General features: G+C 55.5%; 2 protein-coding genes across 2 annotated transcripts in view; one reads left to right on the top strand and one right to left on the bottom strand.

The window, feature by feature from the left end:
• The window catches only part of LOC133052481 (basic proline-rich protein-like), a 16533-nt gene extending 9110 nt beyond the window's left edge, over positions 1-7423 (bottom strand). The window contains exons 1-2 of the mRNA XM_061137405.1: positions 7303-7423; positions 7154-7252 (exon numbers count right to left, since the gene is read on the bottom strand). Of these exons, the coding sequence (XP_060993388.1) occupies positions 7154-7252; positions 7303-7423 (220 nt within the window). The remainder of the gene's footprint in view (positions 1-7153; positions 7253-7302) is intronic.
• On the top strand, positions 7087-19744 carry LOC133049875 (C-type lectin domain family 18 member A-like). The gene is made up of 13 exons (XM_061133898.1): positions 7087-7163; positions 7325-7560; positions 8108-8199; positions 10197-10436; positions 14825-14922; positions 15323-15444; positions 15592-15699; positions 15976-16068; positions 16432-16538; positions 16878-17007; positions 17316-17412; positions 18965-19056; positions 19603-19744. The coding sequence occupies exons 2-13, from the start codon at positions 7422-7424 to the stop codon at positions 19638-19640; spliced, it is 1356 nt and encodes a 451-aa protein (XP_060989881.1). The 5' UTR covers positions 7087-7163; positions 7325-7421; the 3' UTR covers positions 19641-19744.

Here is a 19744-nt window from a genome sequence, read left to right as displayed (position 1 = left end):
AGTAAAGAGGCCAAGAACCCTGGGTGGTGACACCGTCAGTGTTTCTCTCTCCACCCGCTGTCTCAATGGAAACACAGCTCTCCTGAGGGCATCGTCAGTCACGTGGCCAGACCTGTCCCACGGGCCTCACCGTCAAGAGGTACAGTCAGCATCCTCCTAGCTTCTGAACCATTGCCATCCGGTCATCCTTGAAAATGACCCTGTTCCTCTATGGCCTTAAGCTAGCAGGCAGCCCTACCTAGCGCCAGGCTACTTCCTGTTACACACGCACATCTCTGTTATATCCCGGTTCTGAACCCATGAGGTCCTCTCCTGAGCTCTGACTCCACCCCTTTTACTTGGGCTTCCCTGGTGACTCAGACAGTGAGGAATCCGCGTGCAGTGCTGGAGACCAGGGTTATTGGCCGTGCTGGGTTTTAACGAAGCACAGGGAATTTGGATCCTCATTGCGGCATGCAGTACCTTTTAGTTGCGGCTTGTGGGATCTGGTTCCCTGAACCCAGGGCCCCTGCACTGGGAGTGCAAAGTCCTACCCACTGGACCGCCAGGCCCTCCTCTCTTCCTTCTCTGGAGCAGAGGACCTGTCTCATCTCATTCCCCGAGACCCTCTGGTAAACCTTCTGGCTTCTGCAGCCCTGTCTTCCCCTGTAGGGTCTCGCGAGGCCCCACCGCCATCGGGGAACACCGCCTTAGCCAAGACGCAGGCGGATGGCGGGCCGGGTCTTTCTGAGCCGCCCTGGACTCTGCCCGGGAGGGCCCTCAGTCCCCGGTGATTCCTGCAGGTGCAGCGGGGCCCGCCGCCGGCAGCCTCCGCTGAGTGTGGGAGGGCGGCCCCGCGCTCCAGGCCAGTAGCCAAGACTGATCCCCGGTGGTCCGCCGCTCAAGGACACTCTTGATTAGTTACTAAGTCGGCTCTCACTCTTTTGCGACCTCTTGCACTGTAGCTCACCAGGCTTCTCTGTCCAGGGGATTCTCCAGGAAAGAGGACTGGAGCTGGTTGTCCTTTCCTTCTCCAGGGGATCTTCCCGACCCAGGGATGGAACCCGTGTCTCCTGTATTACAGGTGGATTGTTTACTACTGGGCCACTTGGGAAGCCCCAAAACATTCTAGTCCAGAGCTTGAAGAAGGTTCTTTGGACTTCCCTGGGGGCCCAGGGGTTAAGACTCCACCTGCCCATACAGGGGACACAGGTTGGATCCCAGGGAAGGGAAGGCTGGGGAGCAACTAAGCTTGTGGTCCGAACTACTGAACCCCTACACTCTAGAGCAGGTGCTCTGCAGCACGAAAAGCCACTGCACCTACAGAAATCCGCTGCAGCTTGAGAAAGCCACGCCCCAGCCATGAAGACCCAGCAGAGTGCAGCTAAAAATTTAAAAGAAGAGAGAGATTTCAAATGCACTGCAAAGTTCAAAGCATCTTGCCCCAAAATACCTAAGCCACATACATGCATACACGCAGTCCCTCAGTCGTGTCTGACTCTTTGCGACCCCATGGACTGTAGCCTGTAGCCCACCAGACGTCTCTGTCCATGAGATTGTCCAGACAAGAATACTGGAGTGGGTTGCCATTGCCTCCTCCAGAGCATCTTGCCGACCCAGGGGTCAAACTGGCATCCTCTGTGTCTCCTACACTGGCAGGTGCATTCTTTACCACGGAGCCACCTGGGAAGCCCGCACTACTATATATAAGATAGAGAATCAACAAGGACCTACTGGATAGCACAGGGAGCTCAATATTCTATAATAACCTATATGAGAAAAGAACCTGAAAAAGAATGAATGTGCATGGATAACGAATAACTGCTATATGCCTGAAACTAACACAACATTGTAAATCAACTGCCCTCCAGCAAATTTTTAAAATAAATCAATTGAAAACAAAATTAAATTTAAAAAATAAAATAAATCAATTGACCATAAGTTTAGCTTTTTATTTCTAGGGTATCTATTCTGTTCCCTTGATCTACAGACCTATCTTTTCTCCACACCACATAGTTATGGTTATTATAGTTTCATAGCAAGTTTTGAAATCCGGTAGTATTAGTTCTCCCATTTTTTTCTTTTTCAGATTTGTTTTGGTTATTCTGATTCCTTTGCCTTTCCATATACATTTTAGGACCTAGTTCTCACTCAAAAGAAAAAAAGAGAGAGGGACTTCCCTGGTGGTCCACTGATTAAGAATCTGCCTGCCAATGCAGGAGACATGAGCTTGGTCCCTGGTCCAGGAGGATCACACAGCTGCGAGCCTGCGCCCACGTGCTCTAGAGCACACACTCCAAAGTAAGAGAAGCCGCCGCAGAGAGGAGCCCACGCACCACAGCTAGAGAGCAGCCCCCACGTGCCGCAATGCAGAAAGCCCGAGGACAGCAGCCATGACCCACTGCAGCCAAAAACAGTAATAAATAAAGCCACTGTCCCTTACAAAAACAAAAGCTGTGGGATTTTGATAGGAACTGCATTGAATCAGTAGATGCATCTGGAAATAACTGGTATCTTAACAATATTGAGTTGTTTAATCCATAAATGTGAAGTGTCTCTCCATCTATTTAGATCTTTCATTTCTCTCAGTAATGCTTTTTAGTCTTATGCATTTAGGTCTACACTTTTTACGCTATTGTGAATGGAAATATTTTGTCAACTTCATTTTTGTATTATTTGTAGTTTATTCAAATACAATTGATTTTTATACATTTATTTTGTGTCCTGAGAACTTTGTCCTAGTAAGCTTTAAAAAAAAAAATTGACTAGGATTTTCTACATACAGCATCATATCATTTGCAGACCATTTTACCTCTTCCTTATACCTTTGTTTTTCTTGCACTAATTGCACATTCAGCAGTATAGTGTTGAGTGGAAGTGGTGAGCGTAGACATCCTTGCTTTATTTCTCCTCTCAACTGAGGAGCACATTTAGTCTTTCACCATTAAATACAATGTCAGCTGTAGTGTTTTCATAGGGGCTGTATGACTTTGCTAGGTTGCCATAACAAGGTACCACAGACTGAGTGGCTTAAACATCAGAAATGTATTTCTGATACATTGAGCTTTCATTGAGGCTTTTACATTGAGGCTAGAAAGCCAAGATCAAGACATCAACAGGGTTGGTTTATTTGGAGGCCTCTGCTGGGCTTGTTGTTGTTGTTTAGTTGCTGAGTCGTGTCTGACCCTTTGGCGACCCCATGTAGTGCAGCCCACCACGCTCCTCCATGGGATTTTCCAGGCAAGAATCCTGGAGTGGGTTGCCATTTCCTTCTCCAGGGGATCTTCCCAAACCAAGGACTGAACCTGCATCTCCTGCACTGCAGGCAGAGTCTTTGCCACTGAGCCACCAGGGAAACCTCTCCTAGGCTTACGGATGGCCATTTTCTATGTCTTCCATGGGTCTTCCCTCTGAGTATGTGTATCCTAACCTCCCCCTCTTATAAGAGCACCCATCACATTGAGTTGGGACCCACCCAATGACTCCTTTAACTTTATTTACCTCTTTAAAAACTCTATCTCCAAATGCAGTTACATCTTGAAGTACCAGGATTAGTATTTCAAGATATAAATTTGGGGGGGTGCAAATCATATAAGCCCATAACTGGGGCCCTTTATCAAGATAAGAAATTTCCTTTCTATTCCTAGTCTGTTGAGAATCTTCATACAGCATGGGTTTGGAATTTTATCAAATGCTCTTTCTGTGCCTTTGACAGGATCTAGTTTCATCCCTTGTTTTGTCATTACAGGGTGTGCATGCTCAGTCTTTCTAACATCTGATTCTTTGCGACCCCATGGGCTGTGGCCCACCGGGATCCTTTGTCCATGGCACTTCACAGGCAAGAGTACTGGAGTGGGCTGCCATTTCCTACTGCAGGGGATCTTCCCGACCCAGGGAGCAAACCCGCATCTCTCACTCCTACACTGGCAGGTGGGTTCTTTACCTCTGCACTACCTGGGAAGTCCTTCTGTTAATACAATACATCCGTTGACTTCCATTTTAAATCAACTTTGTATTCCTACAATAAATCCTACCTGATCATGATGTTAATCCTTTTATACAATGCTAGATTTTTATAATATTTCATTGAGGATTTTTGTGTTTGTATTCATGAGTGATCTTGATCTATAGTTTTCTTGAGATGTCTTTGGCTTTGGTAGCAGGATAATATTTATCTTGTAAGGTGAGTTGGAAAATCTTCCTCTTCTGCTTTCTGGAAATGTTTATACATGATTGGTATTATTTCTCCTTTAAATATTAATAGAATTCCCCAGTAAAGTTATTTGCACTTAAGCTTTTCTTTGTGGGAAGATTTTTCCATCCAATTTCTTTTGCTATGATGGATGTACTTAGACTTTCTATTTCTTTTTTTTAGATTTTCTATTTCTTCCTGACTCAATTTTGGTAATTTATCTTTCTAGAAATTTATCCATTGTACTTACGTTGTCTGTTTTGTTGACATAAAGTTGCTCTTAATGCTCTCTTACGAGCTTTCTGATTTCTGTAGGATCCGTTGAGGTGATGTCCCCTCTTCCCTTCATGCTTTGGACAACTTTGTCTTTTCTCTCTTTTACAGGTGTTTATTAAATGAAAATTTTAAACTATACAATATGTATAGTAGCTTTATTCATAGTAAACAAAAGCTTAAAACAACCTAATATCGATCAATAGTAGAATGAAAATAGAGTGAAACACTGTCATCAATTAAAGCAACAGTGAAAACAATCTACTGATACAGGTAACAACATAGATGAATCTCACAGACATTTCACAGAGCAAAGGAGTCCAGGCCTCAAGCGTGTATATTCTGAGTCCATTTACATGAAATTTTGGGGGGGCTTCCCAGGTGGCGCTAGTGGTAAAGAAACTGTCTGCCAATGCAGGAGATGCAAGAGATGCAGGTTTGATCCCTGGGTTGGGACAATCCCCTGGAGCAGGAAATGGCAACCCACTCCACTACTCTTGCCTGGGAAATCCCATGGATAGAGGACCCTAGTGGTCAACAGTCCATGGGGTTGCAGAGAGTTGGATATGACTGAATAAGTATGGTACACATTACAAATAAATGGTGATAGAATGGTGATAATAAATGGCAATAGAATAAATAGTGATTTCTATGGTGATAGAAATCAGAAGAAAGATTTCAGACTTCCCTGGTGGTCCAGGGGTTAAGAATCCCCAGGCCAATGCAGGGTGCATGGGTTGGATCCCTGGTCCAGGAAGGAGCCTGTGCGCCACAGCTACTGAAGCCTGGGCACCTAGTGCGCTCTGCAACAAGAGGAGGCATTGCAAACAAAGCCCTTGCACTGCAACTAGAGAGTGGCCCCTGCTCACCGCGACTAAATCCTGCACACATTAGCAAAGACCCGGAGAAGCCGAAATAAAAAAGCAAATATATAAATAATTAATTTTTTAAAAGAATAGAGGTTGCTTATTGGGGAACACTTTTTACAAGAAGGGGAATGCATGCCCATTCTCAAAACCCATCCCAGCCACTCAGCAGGCTCCTGGAAAAGGTCTGGACCTAGGAGGAAATATTCCGTACACCAAGGTGCAATGCCCCAGGCAGGGAGTCCAGTGAGGCTGTCACCCTGCTTCACACCGCCGGCCCCTGAGACCCGGGGTGGCAGTGACGATCCCAGGGTCGCACAGGGCTCCTCGGTCGGAACCTAGTTGTGACGTCCGGTCTGGCATTTGCTCTGCTCTGCTTCTCCCCTTCTGGCTCCTGCAAGCGGGGCTCGCCCTGGCCTCCTCTTACAGTGACCAGGGCTGCTCAAAAGGCGCTCCCCTCCAGGCCCCAGATGTATTTTCCTCCCACCTGCGCTGCTGCCCTGCATTATATTACAGGAAAACTAGCCATGCTTATCTTCAAAGCCCAGAAGCAGGGATTGGGTCTTTTGTTACCCAGAGCAGAGCAGGGCTGTGGGAATTGAATTCACAGGGTTGAGATGGGAACTAAGGCAGGTCGGCACCGGGGTCTGGGAGTGTGAAGACAGAGCCTCTCCATCAGCCGTGGGTACCCTGTGCTCGCTGGGTGACCTGGGGCCAGGCCCTGAGACACACTGACCCCAGCTTCCCCAACTACAGACGGAGCACCTCGTCTGCCCTGCCGGGGGCTGTTGCAACAACCAAGTGAACTCACATATTTGAAGCTGCTTTGTAAACTCTATAGAGAAAGATCCCTGCTTTACTAAGCATTGCTGGGATCCAGACAGGGTAGCCTTGAGGTTGTCTGGTCATCTGTCTGAGGGAGAAGAAACGCCCCAGGCCCTGAGTCATCTAGGGGGACACCCAACCCCAGGCTGGCTTTGGGGTCCCTGTGTCTGACCCTGTCTCCACGCCCCCAAAGGTATCCACGTTCCATCATGTTCCCGCCCCCACCCGCAGCAGCAAAAGCCAGGCCCACTGGTATCTCAGGAAAGCTTCCGAGGAATTGACACCTAGCCTGGTCCAGGGTTCAGGGGTCACACAAACTTCAGAAGGAGGAAGCACCTGGCTCGCGGGCCTGTCCCCTGGGAATGGCTGAATAACTTTTGGTCTGCCCAAGGGGAATGTGGGCTTTTGGCTGTGGCCGGTGGGACACACTTTTATTTTCTAGGAGCATTTTCATTTCCTGCCTGTGGGCCCAGAGGCTGACTTGTTCCCAGAGGACTGCAGCCAGCCAGGAGCATCACGTGCTCCCCTCTGCTTTCCCCCTCCAGGCCTGCAGTCACGTGGGTGGGGGGCACCAGGGCTGGGGCCCAGCCCCCACACCGCTCAGACGGACCGCCCTAAGGCACCCACGGAGCAGCCCCCACCCACTCCCCTACAAACCCACCGCCCCGGTGCCCCCATCCACTGGTGGCACCTGACTGGTGCGCAGTTACCACCTGCTTATGTTTAATTCATGGCTGGGGGTTGGGACGAGCTTCCCAAGAAAGGAAAGAACTCCCCTGGGGTCTTGCCCAGTTCCTGCCCGCCCTCAGGGCTCGAGGCCCCAGCCTCCCTGGGCCAGGGGCTGGGAAGAGAAGCTGCTGATGAGCCTGGAGGACACCATTCCAGCCTGGGCATTGCTATTATTCGTTAATCTGCAGCCCTGGAATGTCTGCGGGCCAATCAGCAGTGTCTCCGAGGGCTCCCCGAGAGCTCCAATAATCCTGCAATGATTAGCAGGGGCCACGGGGTCACTGCGAACCACTCAGTAGGTTGGTCGACTGGCTGTTGGCGGGCAGGCAGGCGGGCAGGCCCACGATCGGGGGAGGGAGGGCGCCCCGGGATGGGAGCTGTCTGTCTCCTTCCATGCCAGCGCTGATGACGGGGGCTGTCCGGACACCGATTACTCACCAGCCTCCCCTTTGTCTGCCAGCCCCGGGCGACTCCTCGAGATCGTGAATAGCTCCGTCCAGTCTGGGAAGCGAGCTGGACTGCTGAGCCAGGTTGAGCCCAGAGCCACCACCAGGCCCATGCTGCGGCTGGAGCCCTTGCCCAGGCCTGGAGGCCACTGGCCTGGCCTCCTGCCCTTGCTCCTGGCTCTCCTTGGCACAACCTGGGCAGGGGTGCAACCAGTCCAGCTGCAGGAGCAGCGGGTTCCAGTGCCTGGAGGTAAGGGGGCCTTGGGTGAGGGAAAGGTGGAGATGCTCTGAGGGTCCCAGGGGACTTCCGGGAGCCAGTTCCCAGGCCTGAGCCCAGGGCAGTTGAAAGAGCCACCCTGGAACAGTCCAGGGGCCTGAGAGGGGTGGGGGAGGATGGAGCCGGGCCAGGAGAAGGAAGGGGCGTGGGCCCGGTGCGGGGTGGGGAGGGGAGGAGGTGCCCTGCGAGCCGCGCGGGGGAGACTCTGGCTGAGATGAGCCCCAGGCAGAGGGGCTGCGGGGAGCCCAACCCGGGCCCCTTCTCACACCCGGCCCGGGACCGCATCCCCTCGGTCATCCCACCCCAGCTCTCAGCCTCCTTTACACCCACACCTATCTGTCTCAGTCCCCCTCCTTTCTCCGCCTCTCTCTGTCTCCCCATCCCTGGCTCCGGTCCCCCCATGTGCCCACCGCTGCCGCCCCGTCTCGGGTTTTGCTCCCTAAGTGCAGAGTTGCCCCCTCATCGCGCCGCGGTGACCCAGGGGCGAGCCCAGGTGGCCTGACCTTGTATCCCACCCCAGTCCTGAGCAAGAAGGAGAGCTTCCTCCTCGTCTCCCTGCACAACCGCCTGCGAAGCCAGGTCCACCCGCCTGCGGCCAACATGCAGAGAATGGTGCGTAGCCTCCCGGCTCCCGGGGCGGAGGGGCGACCGTCACGGGCTGGGAGGCCGCGCTGCCGCCAGGCGCCTTCCACCGGCAGGGCGGGAGGGGCAGCCGCCCCTGGCCCACAGCGGGCCGGCCGTGCCTGGTCTCCTCTCGAAAAGACGGACTTTTCCCTGCATCCCTTCCCGTTGCCCCGGAGACCAGAAGACATGGATGGAGTGGGGTCCCCTCCTCCAGGAACGCGGAGAGTCACAAAGGCGTCCCGGCGGGACGGGAGGCTCGTCTGGGCGGGAGAGGCAGCCCGCTGGGCGGGGGTGGGGGGCTTGTGTGCGGCCCAACCCGCTTCTCCAGCAGTCTATCCAGGCGACCAGAAGGGGCCCCTTCACCCGGGCCAGGGAGGGGATGCCCGGTTTCCCAGCACTCCCTCGGGGCTGCGGGGTCGGAGGTGTCACCCTGGGGCCCCCCAGGGCGGCCCCGGCTGCCCCCGCCCACGTAACGGTCCAGGGAGCGAGGGGGGAACCGGCGTGGGGCCGGCCAGGTCCCCCATGGCTGCTTCCCACGGACTCCTCCGAGGCTGCGGCGACCTTGAGCGCTCGGGGTCAGTTTCCCAGGAGGTGGGGGCGGGGCGGGGGCGTCGCCTCTCCCCTTCCCCGCCTCTGCGTGTGCTCAGCCCCTCCTCGGGGGCCCAGGTCCTGGCTCCGGTCTCCCACGCGCGCAGCCCTAGTGCCGGAGCGCGGCTGCTTCTGGTCAGGCCCTGCACTTCCCACGGCCCTTGTGCCTGAGCCTAAGAAAAGAGCACCTCATTAAAAACGCAAGTGGAGCCCCACGGCTCAGCCTCACGCACAGCTCTGGCCCTGGGCACCCCAAAGGAGGCTGAGGCCCTGCGGGGCCCCGTGCAGCCCCCATCAGCAGTGAAATGACAACCACCATCTGCCGGGGCCAGGCCCTAGGTGCGGCACTTGGCTCCTTGCAGACATGCAGTCCTCACACCATCTTATCCTCTGGGACCTTATTATCCCCCTTCCCACTTGTTTTTGGCTCTTCCAAATGGCTTGTGGGATCTCAGTTCTCCCACCAGGGACTGAACCGGGGGCCCCCTGAAAACCCAGAACCCTAACCACTATGCCACCAGGGAGCTTCCACCTTACTATTCCATTTTACAGAAGAGTATGTTGAGTCTCATGGCGATTAGGAGACAGCTGGAGGTCACACAGCTGGAATGAGGCAGTGGGGTTGGACCAGGGCATGATGATTGAGTGACACATATCATCTTGGTTGCTGAGGCCCCTGTTTCAGAGGAGGGGGCTGGTGGATGGGGGCAGGGACGCCTGGTTGGGGAGAGCAGATCGGGTCCACTCCAGAGAGCTCTGCCTGCTGAGACCAAAGGACGGAGGCCCTGGAGACCTCTTACACCCTCTCGGGTCTGGTTTCCAGCTGGAGCCCCTACACAGTCCAAAACCAGAATTAGGGAATAAGACACAGCAGCACGGCTGCTGCCATTTTTTACATCACAGAAGGGAAGCCAAAAGGGAGCCTTTCTGAAAATGACCAGGGCCAGGTTCACCTAGCACAGAACCAGCTCGGAAGCCTTGGGCACGGCAGAGCTCACATTACGGAGATTACAGCAGAGGCCCATCCCATCACCTGGGCTAGCACTCGCCCCCCGGAGCACCCGGTCCCTTAGTGTGGTGGAGTCCTGGGCAGGGCCTGAGGGTGCCATCACCGGAGGCTCTCAGTGCTGGGCGAGCCGGGCTCTGCGGTGGGGGGACCAGATGGGCAGGTGTCTTTCCCACAGCCTGGAGCGCCCCCTGCAGGCCCTGCTTGCCTTTCCCTGGCCCCGAGGAAGCGGGCGAAACCAGCTCAGAGCGCTCGAGCCGCCAAGCGCGATCCCTGCTCGAGGGCTCTGTTCGTAGGAGCAGCGCCTCTGGTCGTGCTGCGCTGGGGGCGGGTCAGTCGCGCCTGGCCGGGGGCCCCTACTGACGTTGCCGTGTGTGCCCCCCGCCCCCAGGACTGGAGCGACAGCCTGGCCCGGCAGGCCCAGGCCCGGGCGGCCCTCTGCGGTGCCCCCGCCCCGAGCCCGGCCTCCGTCCCCCGGGCCGCCCGGCACGTGGGCTGGAACGCGCAGCTGCTGCCCGCGGGCTCCGCGACCTTCGTGCACGTGGTGGGCCTGTGGTTCTCCGAGGGGCGGCAGTACAGACACTCGGCGGCCGAGTGCGCCCCCAACGCCACCTGCGCCCGCTACACTCAGGTGAGGCCGGGCTTCTAGCCCTGGGCCCCAGCCCTGCTGGGCTGCTCGGAGGGGCTGGTTTGTCCTAAAACTGGTGATCGCTTTTCCTCCCGTTAGTTGTCCTTTTTTCAGCTTTAAACCTGAAATATTTCAAAACTAAATCAAATAACCGACTCCTTACTCACTCTACACTTCATGGAATTCTCCAGGCCAGAATACTGGAGTGGATGGGGTCGCACAGAGTCGGACACAACTGAGCGGCTTGCACTTTCTTACCCACTACCTAGATTTAGACAGTGTTAACTATGTTTTTCATCTCTTTAAAAAAGTAAAGCTAAGCAAAAGCCCTCCTCTTCCACTCACCTCTGTCCCTCCCCAGAGGTAAACTTCCTGACCTCCAGGAGTCCAGGTGGATCACCCCCTTCCCCAAGCATGTTTCCTTTTTCTTTCCCCTCCACAAAATCGTTAGTATCTTCTCTATAACTGGTGTCCTTTGGGTACCAAGGTCCAGCCCTGAAAAACACAGGCAAAATCTCAAGCAATTCCCTGACCAGGGATGGAACCCTGTCCCCCACACTGAAAGTACCCAGTCCTAACCGCTGGACTACAGGGAATTCCCCCAAGAATGTTGGAATATCTTTGCTACACGTGGAAGGGTCTGGATGCCTTTTCTCCTTATGCAAGTGGGTTGTGTGTTACTAAATCCTAAGTGCTCTCTAAATGTACCTAAATGTACACTTCCTTTTGCTATTTGTGCTTATCACTTTAGATCACATTTGTAAGATTTACTTCCATTGATTTGAGCAAGCAATTGAGATTCACTATGAATAAACTACAATTTTGGGGCATCTGGGGTTACTTTTTTTTTTAACTCTTCCAAGTCACACCACAATACATAAAGCCCAGCTCAGGTCCTCTTGCACACATGGGTCCAGAGTTCCTCTAAGATAGCAGTCCCCAACCTTTTTGGCATCAAAGACAGGTTTTGTAAAAGACAGTTTTTCCAGACTGGAGTTGAGGGAGATGGTTTCCAGATGATTCAAATGCATTACATTTATTGTGAGCTTTATGTCTGTTATTATTACATCAGCTTCACCTCATATCATCAGGTACTAGATCTTGGAGACTGGGGACTCCCACCCTAGGATACACTTAGAAGGGGAGTGGCTGGGTCAGAGGGAGCACGCACCTACAACCTTGCTACCTGTTGTCAAAGTGGTGTCCCCTACTCCACTCCTGTCCACAAACCAGTTCTCACTTCCCCGTACTGTCAGCTCCTTAATTTTTGCCAACTTGATGCTGTGGAGCACTACCTCATTGTGTTTTTAATGTCCATTTCTCTGATTACCTGTGAGACTGAGCCTCTTTTCTGTTCTGCTTCATTGCTGGTTAATTTCATCTTTCCCTTAATAATTTATAAGCATCTTTTCTATATTCTTTATACTTTTGTTGGTCCATATTGGTTGCAGATACTTTTTTCTAACATATGGCTTGTATTTTCTCTTTGTTTATGTGACTTTTTATAAGAAACCTTCAGAGAATTTTAATATTAATGTAATCGAACTTCTCATGTTTTTCATTACGGTTCATCCATTTGTTGTATTATGTTTAAGAAATCCTATTCAACTCTGACATCAGGAAGATATTCTTTCTTTTCTTCCAAAGTTTAGATGTTTTCCTTTTTTCATATTGAAGTCATTAAGCCATCAGGTGATGTAGAATTGCATTTTATTGTTTTTTTTTTTTTCACTTCTGTATTAAGTATTGACTCTTTCCCCCACGGACTCTAATGCCATCTCAGTCATATACCAAGCTCCCATATCTGCTGAGTTCTCTCTTCTTTCTGTTGCTTTTTTTAAAAATTACTCTGTACATTATGTGCTTTAATTATTATGGCTTCATAAAAAGTTTTTTGACAGGAAAATCCCAATATTATTATTATTGTTCAAAAGTTTCATGGCTATTCTTGATTCTTTCTACTGACTTTTCATATGAACTTAATAATTAGCCTTTACAGACATTTCTTTCCGATCTAAGTTTGTTAAGGATTTTAAAGTCATGTTCTAATATTATTTTTTCACATATCTTGTCCAGTTTCCCAGCACCACTTATTGAATAGACTGTCTTTTCTCCATTGTATATTCTTGTCATAGCTCATTTTGTTTCATCTATAACCTTACCTATTTCCCTTTCCTCCCATATTATTTTTAAGCAAATTTTAGACTTATAATTTTATCCATAAATAAGCATATATGTCTAAAAGATAACTTTTTCATTCCATACCCTACTAATGTAGGGGGCCCGTGTTCAATCCCTGGTCAGGGAACTAGATCCCACATGCCACAACTAAAAACAGCTTTCTAAAAAATAATCACAATACCAACATTAATATATATTTTTAAATGTTAACTCTTCCCTGCCTTCCTACTTGCAGGACTGTAATTCATCTATGTACCAACTGTTATAATAGTTAATCAAACACTAAAATACTTATGTATTAGTAATCAGTTGTTATCCCACGTTCCCAGAAAGTACCTCTTCCCTGGGACACCTAGGATTTCTCCTATATCTAGAATCAGAGCGGGTGTATTTGTCACAGTAGTGGGTCTCTAGGATCCTGCTTCAGTCCAGCATCTATTCTGATTGACAAGCCACTGGACCACCAGGGAAGTCCCTCCATGATAATATCATCTTTGGTTTTGAAATGTATACTTAAATTTCCTAACTAGGTTTTCTCCTTTGTTGTTTTGTCGCTAAGTCATGTCTGACTCTTTTGCAGCCCCATGGACTGGGGCCTGCCAGGCTCCTCTGTCCATGGGATTTCCAAGGCAAGAATACTGGAGTGGGTTGCCGTTTGCCTTCTCCAGGGGATCGTCCCGACCCAGGGATTAAACCCAAGTCTTCTACATTGTCAGGAAGATTCTTTACCACTGAGCCACCAGGGAAGCCAGGTTTTCTCCTTTACTTACTTCTAAATTACTTCCTTTAGATTTTATTGCGTTGAATTCATAGAATGTGATCTGTAGGACATTGGTTATCTGGTAGTCATTGAATCTTGCTTTGCAGCTATTAGGCTTCCCTGAGAGCTCAGTTGGTAAAGAATCTGCCTGCAATGCAGGAGACCCTGGTTTGATTCCTGGGTTGGGGAGATCTTCTGGAGAAGGGATAGGCTACCCACTCCAGTATTCTTGGGCTTCCCTCATGGCTTAGCTGCTAAAGAATCCACCTGCAATGCGGGAGACCTAGGTTCAGTTCCTGGGTTGGGAAGATCCCCTGGAGAAGGGAAAGGCTATCCACTGCAGTATTCTGGCCTGGAGAATTCTATGGACTGTATCGTCCATGGGGTCACAAAGAGTCAGACAGGACTGAGCAACTTTCACTTTCACTTTGCTGTTTAGTGAAGGATCAATGTCTGCAAAATTCCATGCACTCCTAAAAAGAATGCACAGTCTCTACTTGTTGGAGACATATATATGATTACATGAGCACATCTCCCAGCCTCATGTTGGTCATTTTTAGTAGCTACTGGAGTTTGCTTGGCTATTCTTGGGTATTGACCCTTTGTGTTATTTCCAAGTGGTCACTGATTCTAATACATTAAACCTAAGTTTTGAATAGTATTAAAAACCTGTATCACTTAGCTATTGCTGCCTGACACACTATCCCAAAATTTAGCATCCTGTGATTTTGCAGGTTGGCAGTTTGGGTTGGGCTCGGTTGCGAGTTTCCTCTGGTTTTGGCGGTGCTCACTCTTGCAACCACAACCAGCTCCTGGGTTGGGTAGGAGCTGACTGCCCACAGTGGCCTCAGTGGAGTCATCTCTGCCCTCTAGGGTTTTTCAGCCTTCAGCAGGCTTGCTCACACGGTGGCTGAGCATGAGAGAATGAGTGGAAATTGCAGGGCCTCCTGAGACCTAGGTTTGAAACGGCTAGACTATCATTTCTCTGGCATTGTGTTGAGCAACACAAGCCGCAGGGCCAGCCATTTTCAAGGTGTGGGAGATTCCGCCTCTTGATGCAAAACCACATTTTGTAAAGAACGGGCTGTGGGGAGAGGAGACGTGAAGCGTTGGGGCCATTTTTGCAACCATCACAAGGCCCTTGATGTCCAGGTCTTCCTGTTGCTCCTCTCCTACAGCCATCCAGTCTCCCCGCCCTTCAGGTATCTGCGGACCCTCAGCTGCCCACCCAGGAGGTCTTTCTAGACTATTCCCACCCATCCTTAGCGCCCTGCCCAGCACAGCTGCTCTGCTCCTGGGGTCCCCAGGGAGGTGACAAAACTGTTTATCCGCCTGGTTTGGGGCAAAAGCGCGCGCCCTGCCCGGGGGAGCATCCTGCAGGCTGCAGGCCCCAGACTGGGAGTGGAGGGGGGCCCGCGATGGGGTGTCTGAGCCACCGTGTCTCCTGCAGCTCGTGTGGGCCACCTCGAGCCAGCTGGGCTGTGGGCGGCAGCTCTGCTCTGGGGCCCAGGGCGAGCTGGAAGCCTTCGTCTGCGCCTACTCTCCCGGGTAAGCCCCCTGCATGGCAGGGCCCTGCCGTCTCCTGCTGGGCTGCAGGGCAGGGGTGCTCTCAGCCAGGGTGAGACACCCACACACCCACCGACAGGCCTTTACCCCTGGGTCTGCACCCCTGGTGGGAAAGCGCAGCACCCAGGATTCTGGCCATGCAGAGCATGACTTCTGCTCAGTCACCCCTTCCTGGAAGCACCAGCCTGCATTCAGGGAATCTGCCCAGTGTTCGCTTGGAGGTCATCTTTTCTCTCCTGGGAAATCTCCCTGTCTCACCCAGCTCCCTGACTCCCTGGCGGGGCAGGGAGGGACTGACAGGGCCTGGCGGGCTGGCAGCAGGGCCTGTCCCTGCCGCGGCCAAGGCCAGGTCCGTGCAGCCCTCCGCTCCTTGCTTTCGCAGAGGGAACTGGGAGGTTAATGGGAAGACCATCGTCCCCTACAAGAAGGGCGCCTGGTGCTCGCTCTGCACGGCCAGCGTCTCGGGCTGCTTCAAAGCCTGGGACCATGCAGGGGGGCTCTGCGGTAAGTGCGCCCACCAGCCGGCCTGATCGGGTGATGCAGAGGAGGGCAGCGGGCTGTCCCGGAAGCCCCGGCCCTCGGCACCCGGGGAGGCCCCCGCCTGGCCTGCCCGGGGGAGGCCCGCTCAGCGTTTCCTTTGCGCCTGACCAGAGGTCCCCAGGAACCCGTGTCGCATGAGCTGCCGGAACCATGGCCAGCTCAACGTCAGCACCTGCCACTGCCGCTGCCCCCCCGGCTACACGGGCAGATACTGTCAAGGTGAGGGCACCTGGAGCTGGGTCGGGCATCTGGTGAGTGACCGCGCACAGCATGTCCCCGTCCAGTAGGCACCCACTGAGCACCGACTGTCAGTGAAGCCGGATCTGGCCCGTAGGCTCTGGGAGGGTGCAGAGAGGGCAGCTGCGGATCCCGGCTAGATTCCTTTCCCAGCTCCTCCCCCCAGCTCAAAGATGCCAAAGAGCACAGAGAAGCCCCGGGCTGGTGTTCTTGCTGGGGTTGGCAGCCGTGCACATCCCCCGCCCCCCATCCTGGCAGTGCGGTGCAGCGTGCAGTGCGTGCACGGCCGGTTCCGGGAAGAGGAGTGTTCCTGCATCTGTGACGTCGGCTTCGGGGGAGCCCAGTGCGCCAGTGAGTCCCGCCGCACAACCCCCGACCGCCAGGCCCGCCCTGGACCCCTCGGTGAGGGGCTGGGTCCCGCCCAAACCAGCCCACAGATGCCCATGGAGTGCACCCCGCCCACTCCATGAGTGAACTTGGCCGTGGGGGGTCGGGTCTTTACACCCCAGAAACAGCACTGTCGCAATCACAGATTATCTTTTTTGAGAGAGGGAGCTGGTTGTTACCCATCTGCCAGCATACACTGACCCCCCCGCCCCCCACTCCAACTTGGAGCAGGTGGCCGGGGAAGGGGCACCCTGAGCTTACACCCTGCAGGCCAGGGAGGGTGGTTGCTCTGAGGTCCTGCACAAAGTCAGGCTCCCCTCCCGCCAGCCAAGGTGCACTTTCCCTTCCATACCTGCGATCTGAGGATCGACGGAGACTGCTTCACGGTGTCCTCGGAGGCGGACACCTACTATGGCGCCAAGATGAAATGCCAGGTAACGGCTGGTCCCTGCCTTCCCGGCGGCCGCCCCCTGGGCCCAAGCAGGGGTCTTAACCGAGGGACCCTGGATTAAGAGATGCATTCCTTCAACCTCTCAACTTACTAATGGTGGCAAGCAATCCCGATGTATTTAGGACACAGCAGGTGAAACCCTTCCCAGGCCAGAGGAGAGGTGGGCAGGGAGAGGAAGGCAGGAGGCTGCAGCGGGCATGGGTGGCTGAGGGCAGCCTGGCCGGCACGTAGCTTTGATGTCCGTGGCCACGAGGGCCGGCGGGAGGGGCAGGAGGGGCTGGCCTGAGCTCTGGGGCCAGCGTGACCCAGAGTGGGGTTACAGGGCAGGGGCGGGGTGCTCGCCCAGATTGAGAGCCAGAAAGTGCAGGACATCCTGGCCTTCTTCCTGAGCCGCCTGGAGACCGCCAACGAGGTGACTGACGGTGACTTTGAGACCAGGAACTTCTGGATCGGTGAGTGCCTGGCTGACGTGGGGCGTGTGTGTGTGTGTGCGTGTGTGTGTGGGTGCCCGGGCTGGGGCACCCATGCTCCTCCAGGGATCTGGGCCGTGGTAACCCGGAGCCCGGCCAGCAGTCAGGCTGATGCGTCCCCTCCCCGGGGAGAGAGCTGACGGAGAGGAGCCGGAAGTGCTGGGAAGGGGTCTCAGGGCCGGGGGCCCACCGGGCATCGGGCAGCAGGCTCCGGGCAGGCCCTCAGCCCAGGGAGCGGGCGGGGTCTGGGGACCTTGGGTGCAGGGCCAACCTTGGCTGCTATGGCCCAGGGCTCACCTACAAGACTGCCAAGGACTCCTTCCGCTGGACCACGGGGGAGCAGCAGTCCTTCACCAGCTTCGCCTTCGGGCAGCCGGACAACCAGGGGTGAGTCGTCCGCTGCGCACCTTCCCACCGGGGCCTGCGTGCTGAGCCCTCAGACACGACCAGACCCCCACCCGCCTGCTACCTGCCCGAGCGCCCTGAGGGCCTGGGCCTCCCTGGGGTCCTCGTGCCGGAGGTGCAGGTGTGGCTGGGTGTGGGCCCGGTGCCAAACGAGGCACATCCCCGACCCAGGGGCTCACGTAAAAGACGGGGACCCCAGAAGGCTACGACCCCCCACCGTCCCCTCAGCTGCCTCTCCATCTCCGTATTACCTACCCTGCCCTGCCCCCAGCGTCCCCTCCGCCTACATCAGTACGCTGATGCTGCCCTCCGCTGGCCACCCCCAGCATCAGCCCGCACACTCATCTGTCCACTAGCCACCCTGCACCACCTGGCCTTCAAAGCCCTGGGATGCCCAGGGCAGGGGAGGAAGCGGTGCCCGGGGCGGGAGCAGAGGTCAGGGGGTGTGCGGGGCGGGGGTGGAGGGGGTCAGGGGTGCCCAGGGGGGTGGAGGGGGTCAGGGGTGCCCAGGGTGGGGGTGGAGGGGGTCAGGGGTGCCCAGGGGGGTGGAGGAGGTCAGGGGTGCCCAGGGTGGGGGTGGAGGGGGTCAGGGGTGGAGGAGGTCAGGGGTGCCCAGGGGGGTGGAGGGGGTCAGGGGTGCCTGGGGCAGGGGTGGAGGGGGTCAGGGGTGCCCGGGGCAGGGGTGGAGGTCAGGGGTGCCCAGGGTGGGGGTGGAGGGGGTCAGGGGTGCCAGGGGCAGGGGTGGAGGGGGTCAGGGCAAGGGTGTAGGGGGTCAAGGGTGCCCGGGGCAGGGGTGGAGGTCAGGGGTGCCCGGGGTGGGGGTGGAGGGGGTCAGGGGTGTCTGGGGCGGGGATGGAGGCGGTCAGGGCGGGGGTGTAGGGGGTCAAGGGTGCCTGGGGCAGGGGTGGAGGTCAGGGGTGCCCGGGGTGGGGGTGGAGGGAGTCAGGGGTGTCTGGGGCAGGGATGGAGGTGGTCAGGGTGGGGGTGTAGGGGGTCAAGGGTGCCTGGGGCAGGGGTGGAGGTCAGGGGTGCCCAGGGTGGGGGTGGAGGGGGTCAGGGGTGCCCAGGGCGGGGGTGGAGGGGGTCAGGGGTGCCTGGTGGGGGGTGGAGGTGGTCAGGGGGTGCCCGGGGCGGGGGTGGAGGCTGTCAGCCTGTGTGCCCACCGAGATTCCCGAGCGCCCCTACCTCTCCTTGACCTCCCTGAGGGCAGCCATGCTGGGCCTGGGCCTGCCCCTAGACGGCCTCAGCCTGGTGGGAGGAAGGACGCAGCCTGTCCGCCCCCCGCCGCTGCGGGGCCTGGGAGTGGGCTGTGGCAGCAGGCGAGGCGCCCCCTGAGAAGGGAGGAGCTGGAGCGGCTGGAGGAGCAGGTGTGGAGACCAGGAGGGGGTTCTGAGTCCCAGAGGCCCCTGTGAGTGTGCGGTGGGGCCTCGGGAGGCCCCGGACAGGCACAGGTGGCCCCTGGGAGGGGGTTTGGAGCCTCTCCCCGCCTCCCGCCTCCCTCCTCCACCTGAGCACTTACCACCTCGGCCCGCAGGTTTGGCAACTGTGTGGAGCTGCAGGCGTCGGCTGCCTTCAACTGGAATGACCAGCGCTGCAAAACCCGCAACCGCTACATCTGCCAGTTTGGTGAGGGCCTTCCCGTGGCTCCCCGCCCTGGCCCCTGGCCCTGGGGGTGTGGGGGTGACAGCCCTGCGTATCTGCACACCCCAGGCCCGAGGCCCCCCGTCCCCAGGGGTGTCCGGGTAACAGACCTGCGCGTCTGCACACCAGGCCTGAGGCCCCCCTGTCCCTGGGGGGTGTGGGGGTGACAGCCCTGCGTGTCTGCACACCGGGCCCGAGGCAATCCTGCCGATCCTGGGCCTGCAGGCCCCTGGAGCCCAGAGTGGGAGACAGCCCTGTCCACACAGACCAGAACTACACCTGGCCAGGAATTTCTCAAGGTCCCTTGCCTCTGGCCACTAAAGCCGTCACACGGGGCCCTGCTGGGTGCGCCCTGATTCCTTCGAGTGCCGTGAACTGTGAGGGCGGAGATGAAGCCTCGCCCGGCCTCGCAGCCCCTGCTGGGGCATCTGGAGCTCCTTGGGGATCCCGTGGAGGCCACTTCTGGACCTGGTGTGGCAGGGTCCCATCCCAGGACAGTCACCAGCCCTTGTTCTTCCTCTTCTTTTCCAGCTCGCGAGCATATCTCCCGCTGGGACCCAGGGCCTTGAGATTCAGCCATGCCCCTCCCCAGCCAGAGCCTGGGTGCACAGCCCCGCTGGCCCGCCTGCCCTCCTGCGTAGAACCAGGGCCTGGCTGGGACTGCGACCCAACA

Source organism: Dama dama, chromosome 4, assembly GCF_033118175.1.
Source record: "Dama dama isolate Ldn47 chromosome 4, ASM3311817v1, whole genome shotgun sequence".
In the NCBI taxonomy this organism is placed as follows: domain Eukaryota; kingdom Metazoa; phylum Chordata; class Mammalia; order Artiodactyla; family Cervidae; genus Dama; species Dama dama.
Note: the sequence above shows the minus strand (reverse complement) of the source record. Positions and strands in the feature narration are given on the sequence as shown.

Excerpts from the sequence above, each read along its gene's own strand:
- LOC133049875 (XM_061133898.1), top strand. The coding sequence starts at position 7,422 with ATGCTGCGGCTGGAGCCCTTGCCCAGGCCTGGAGGCCACTGGCCTGGC. Across the intron at positions 7,561-8,107 it reads GCGGGTTCCAGTGCCTGGAG|TCCTGAGCAAGAAGGAGAGC; the intron begins GTAAGGGGGCCT and ends ATCCCACCCCAG. Across the intron at positions 14,923-15,322 it reads GTCTGCGCCTACTCTCCCGG|AGGGAACTGGGAGGTTAATG; the intron begins GTAAGCCCCCTG and ends TTGCTTTCGCAG.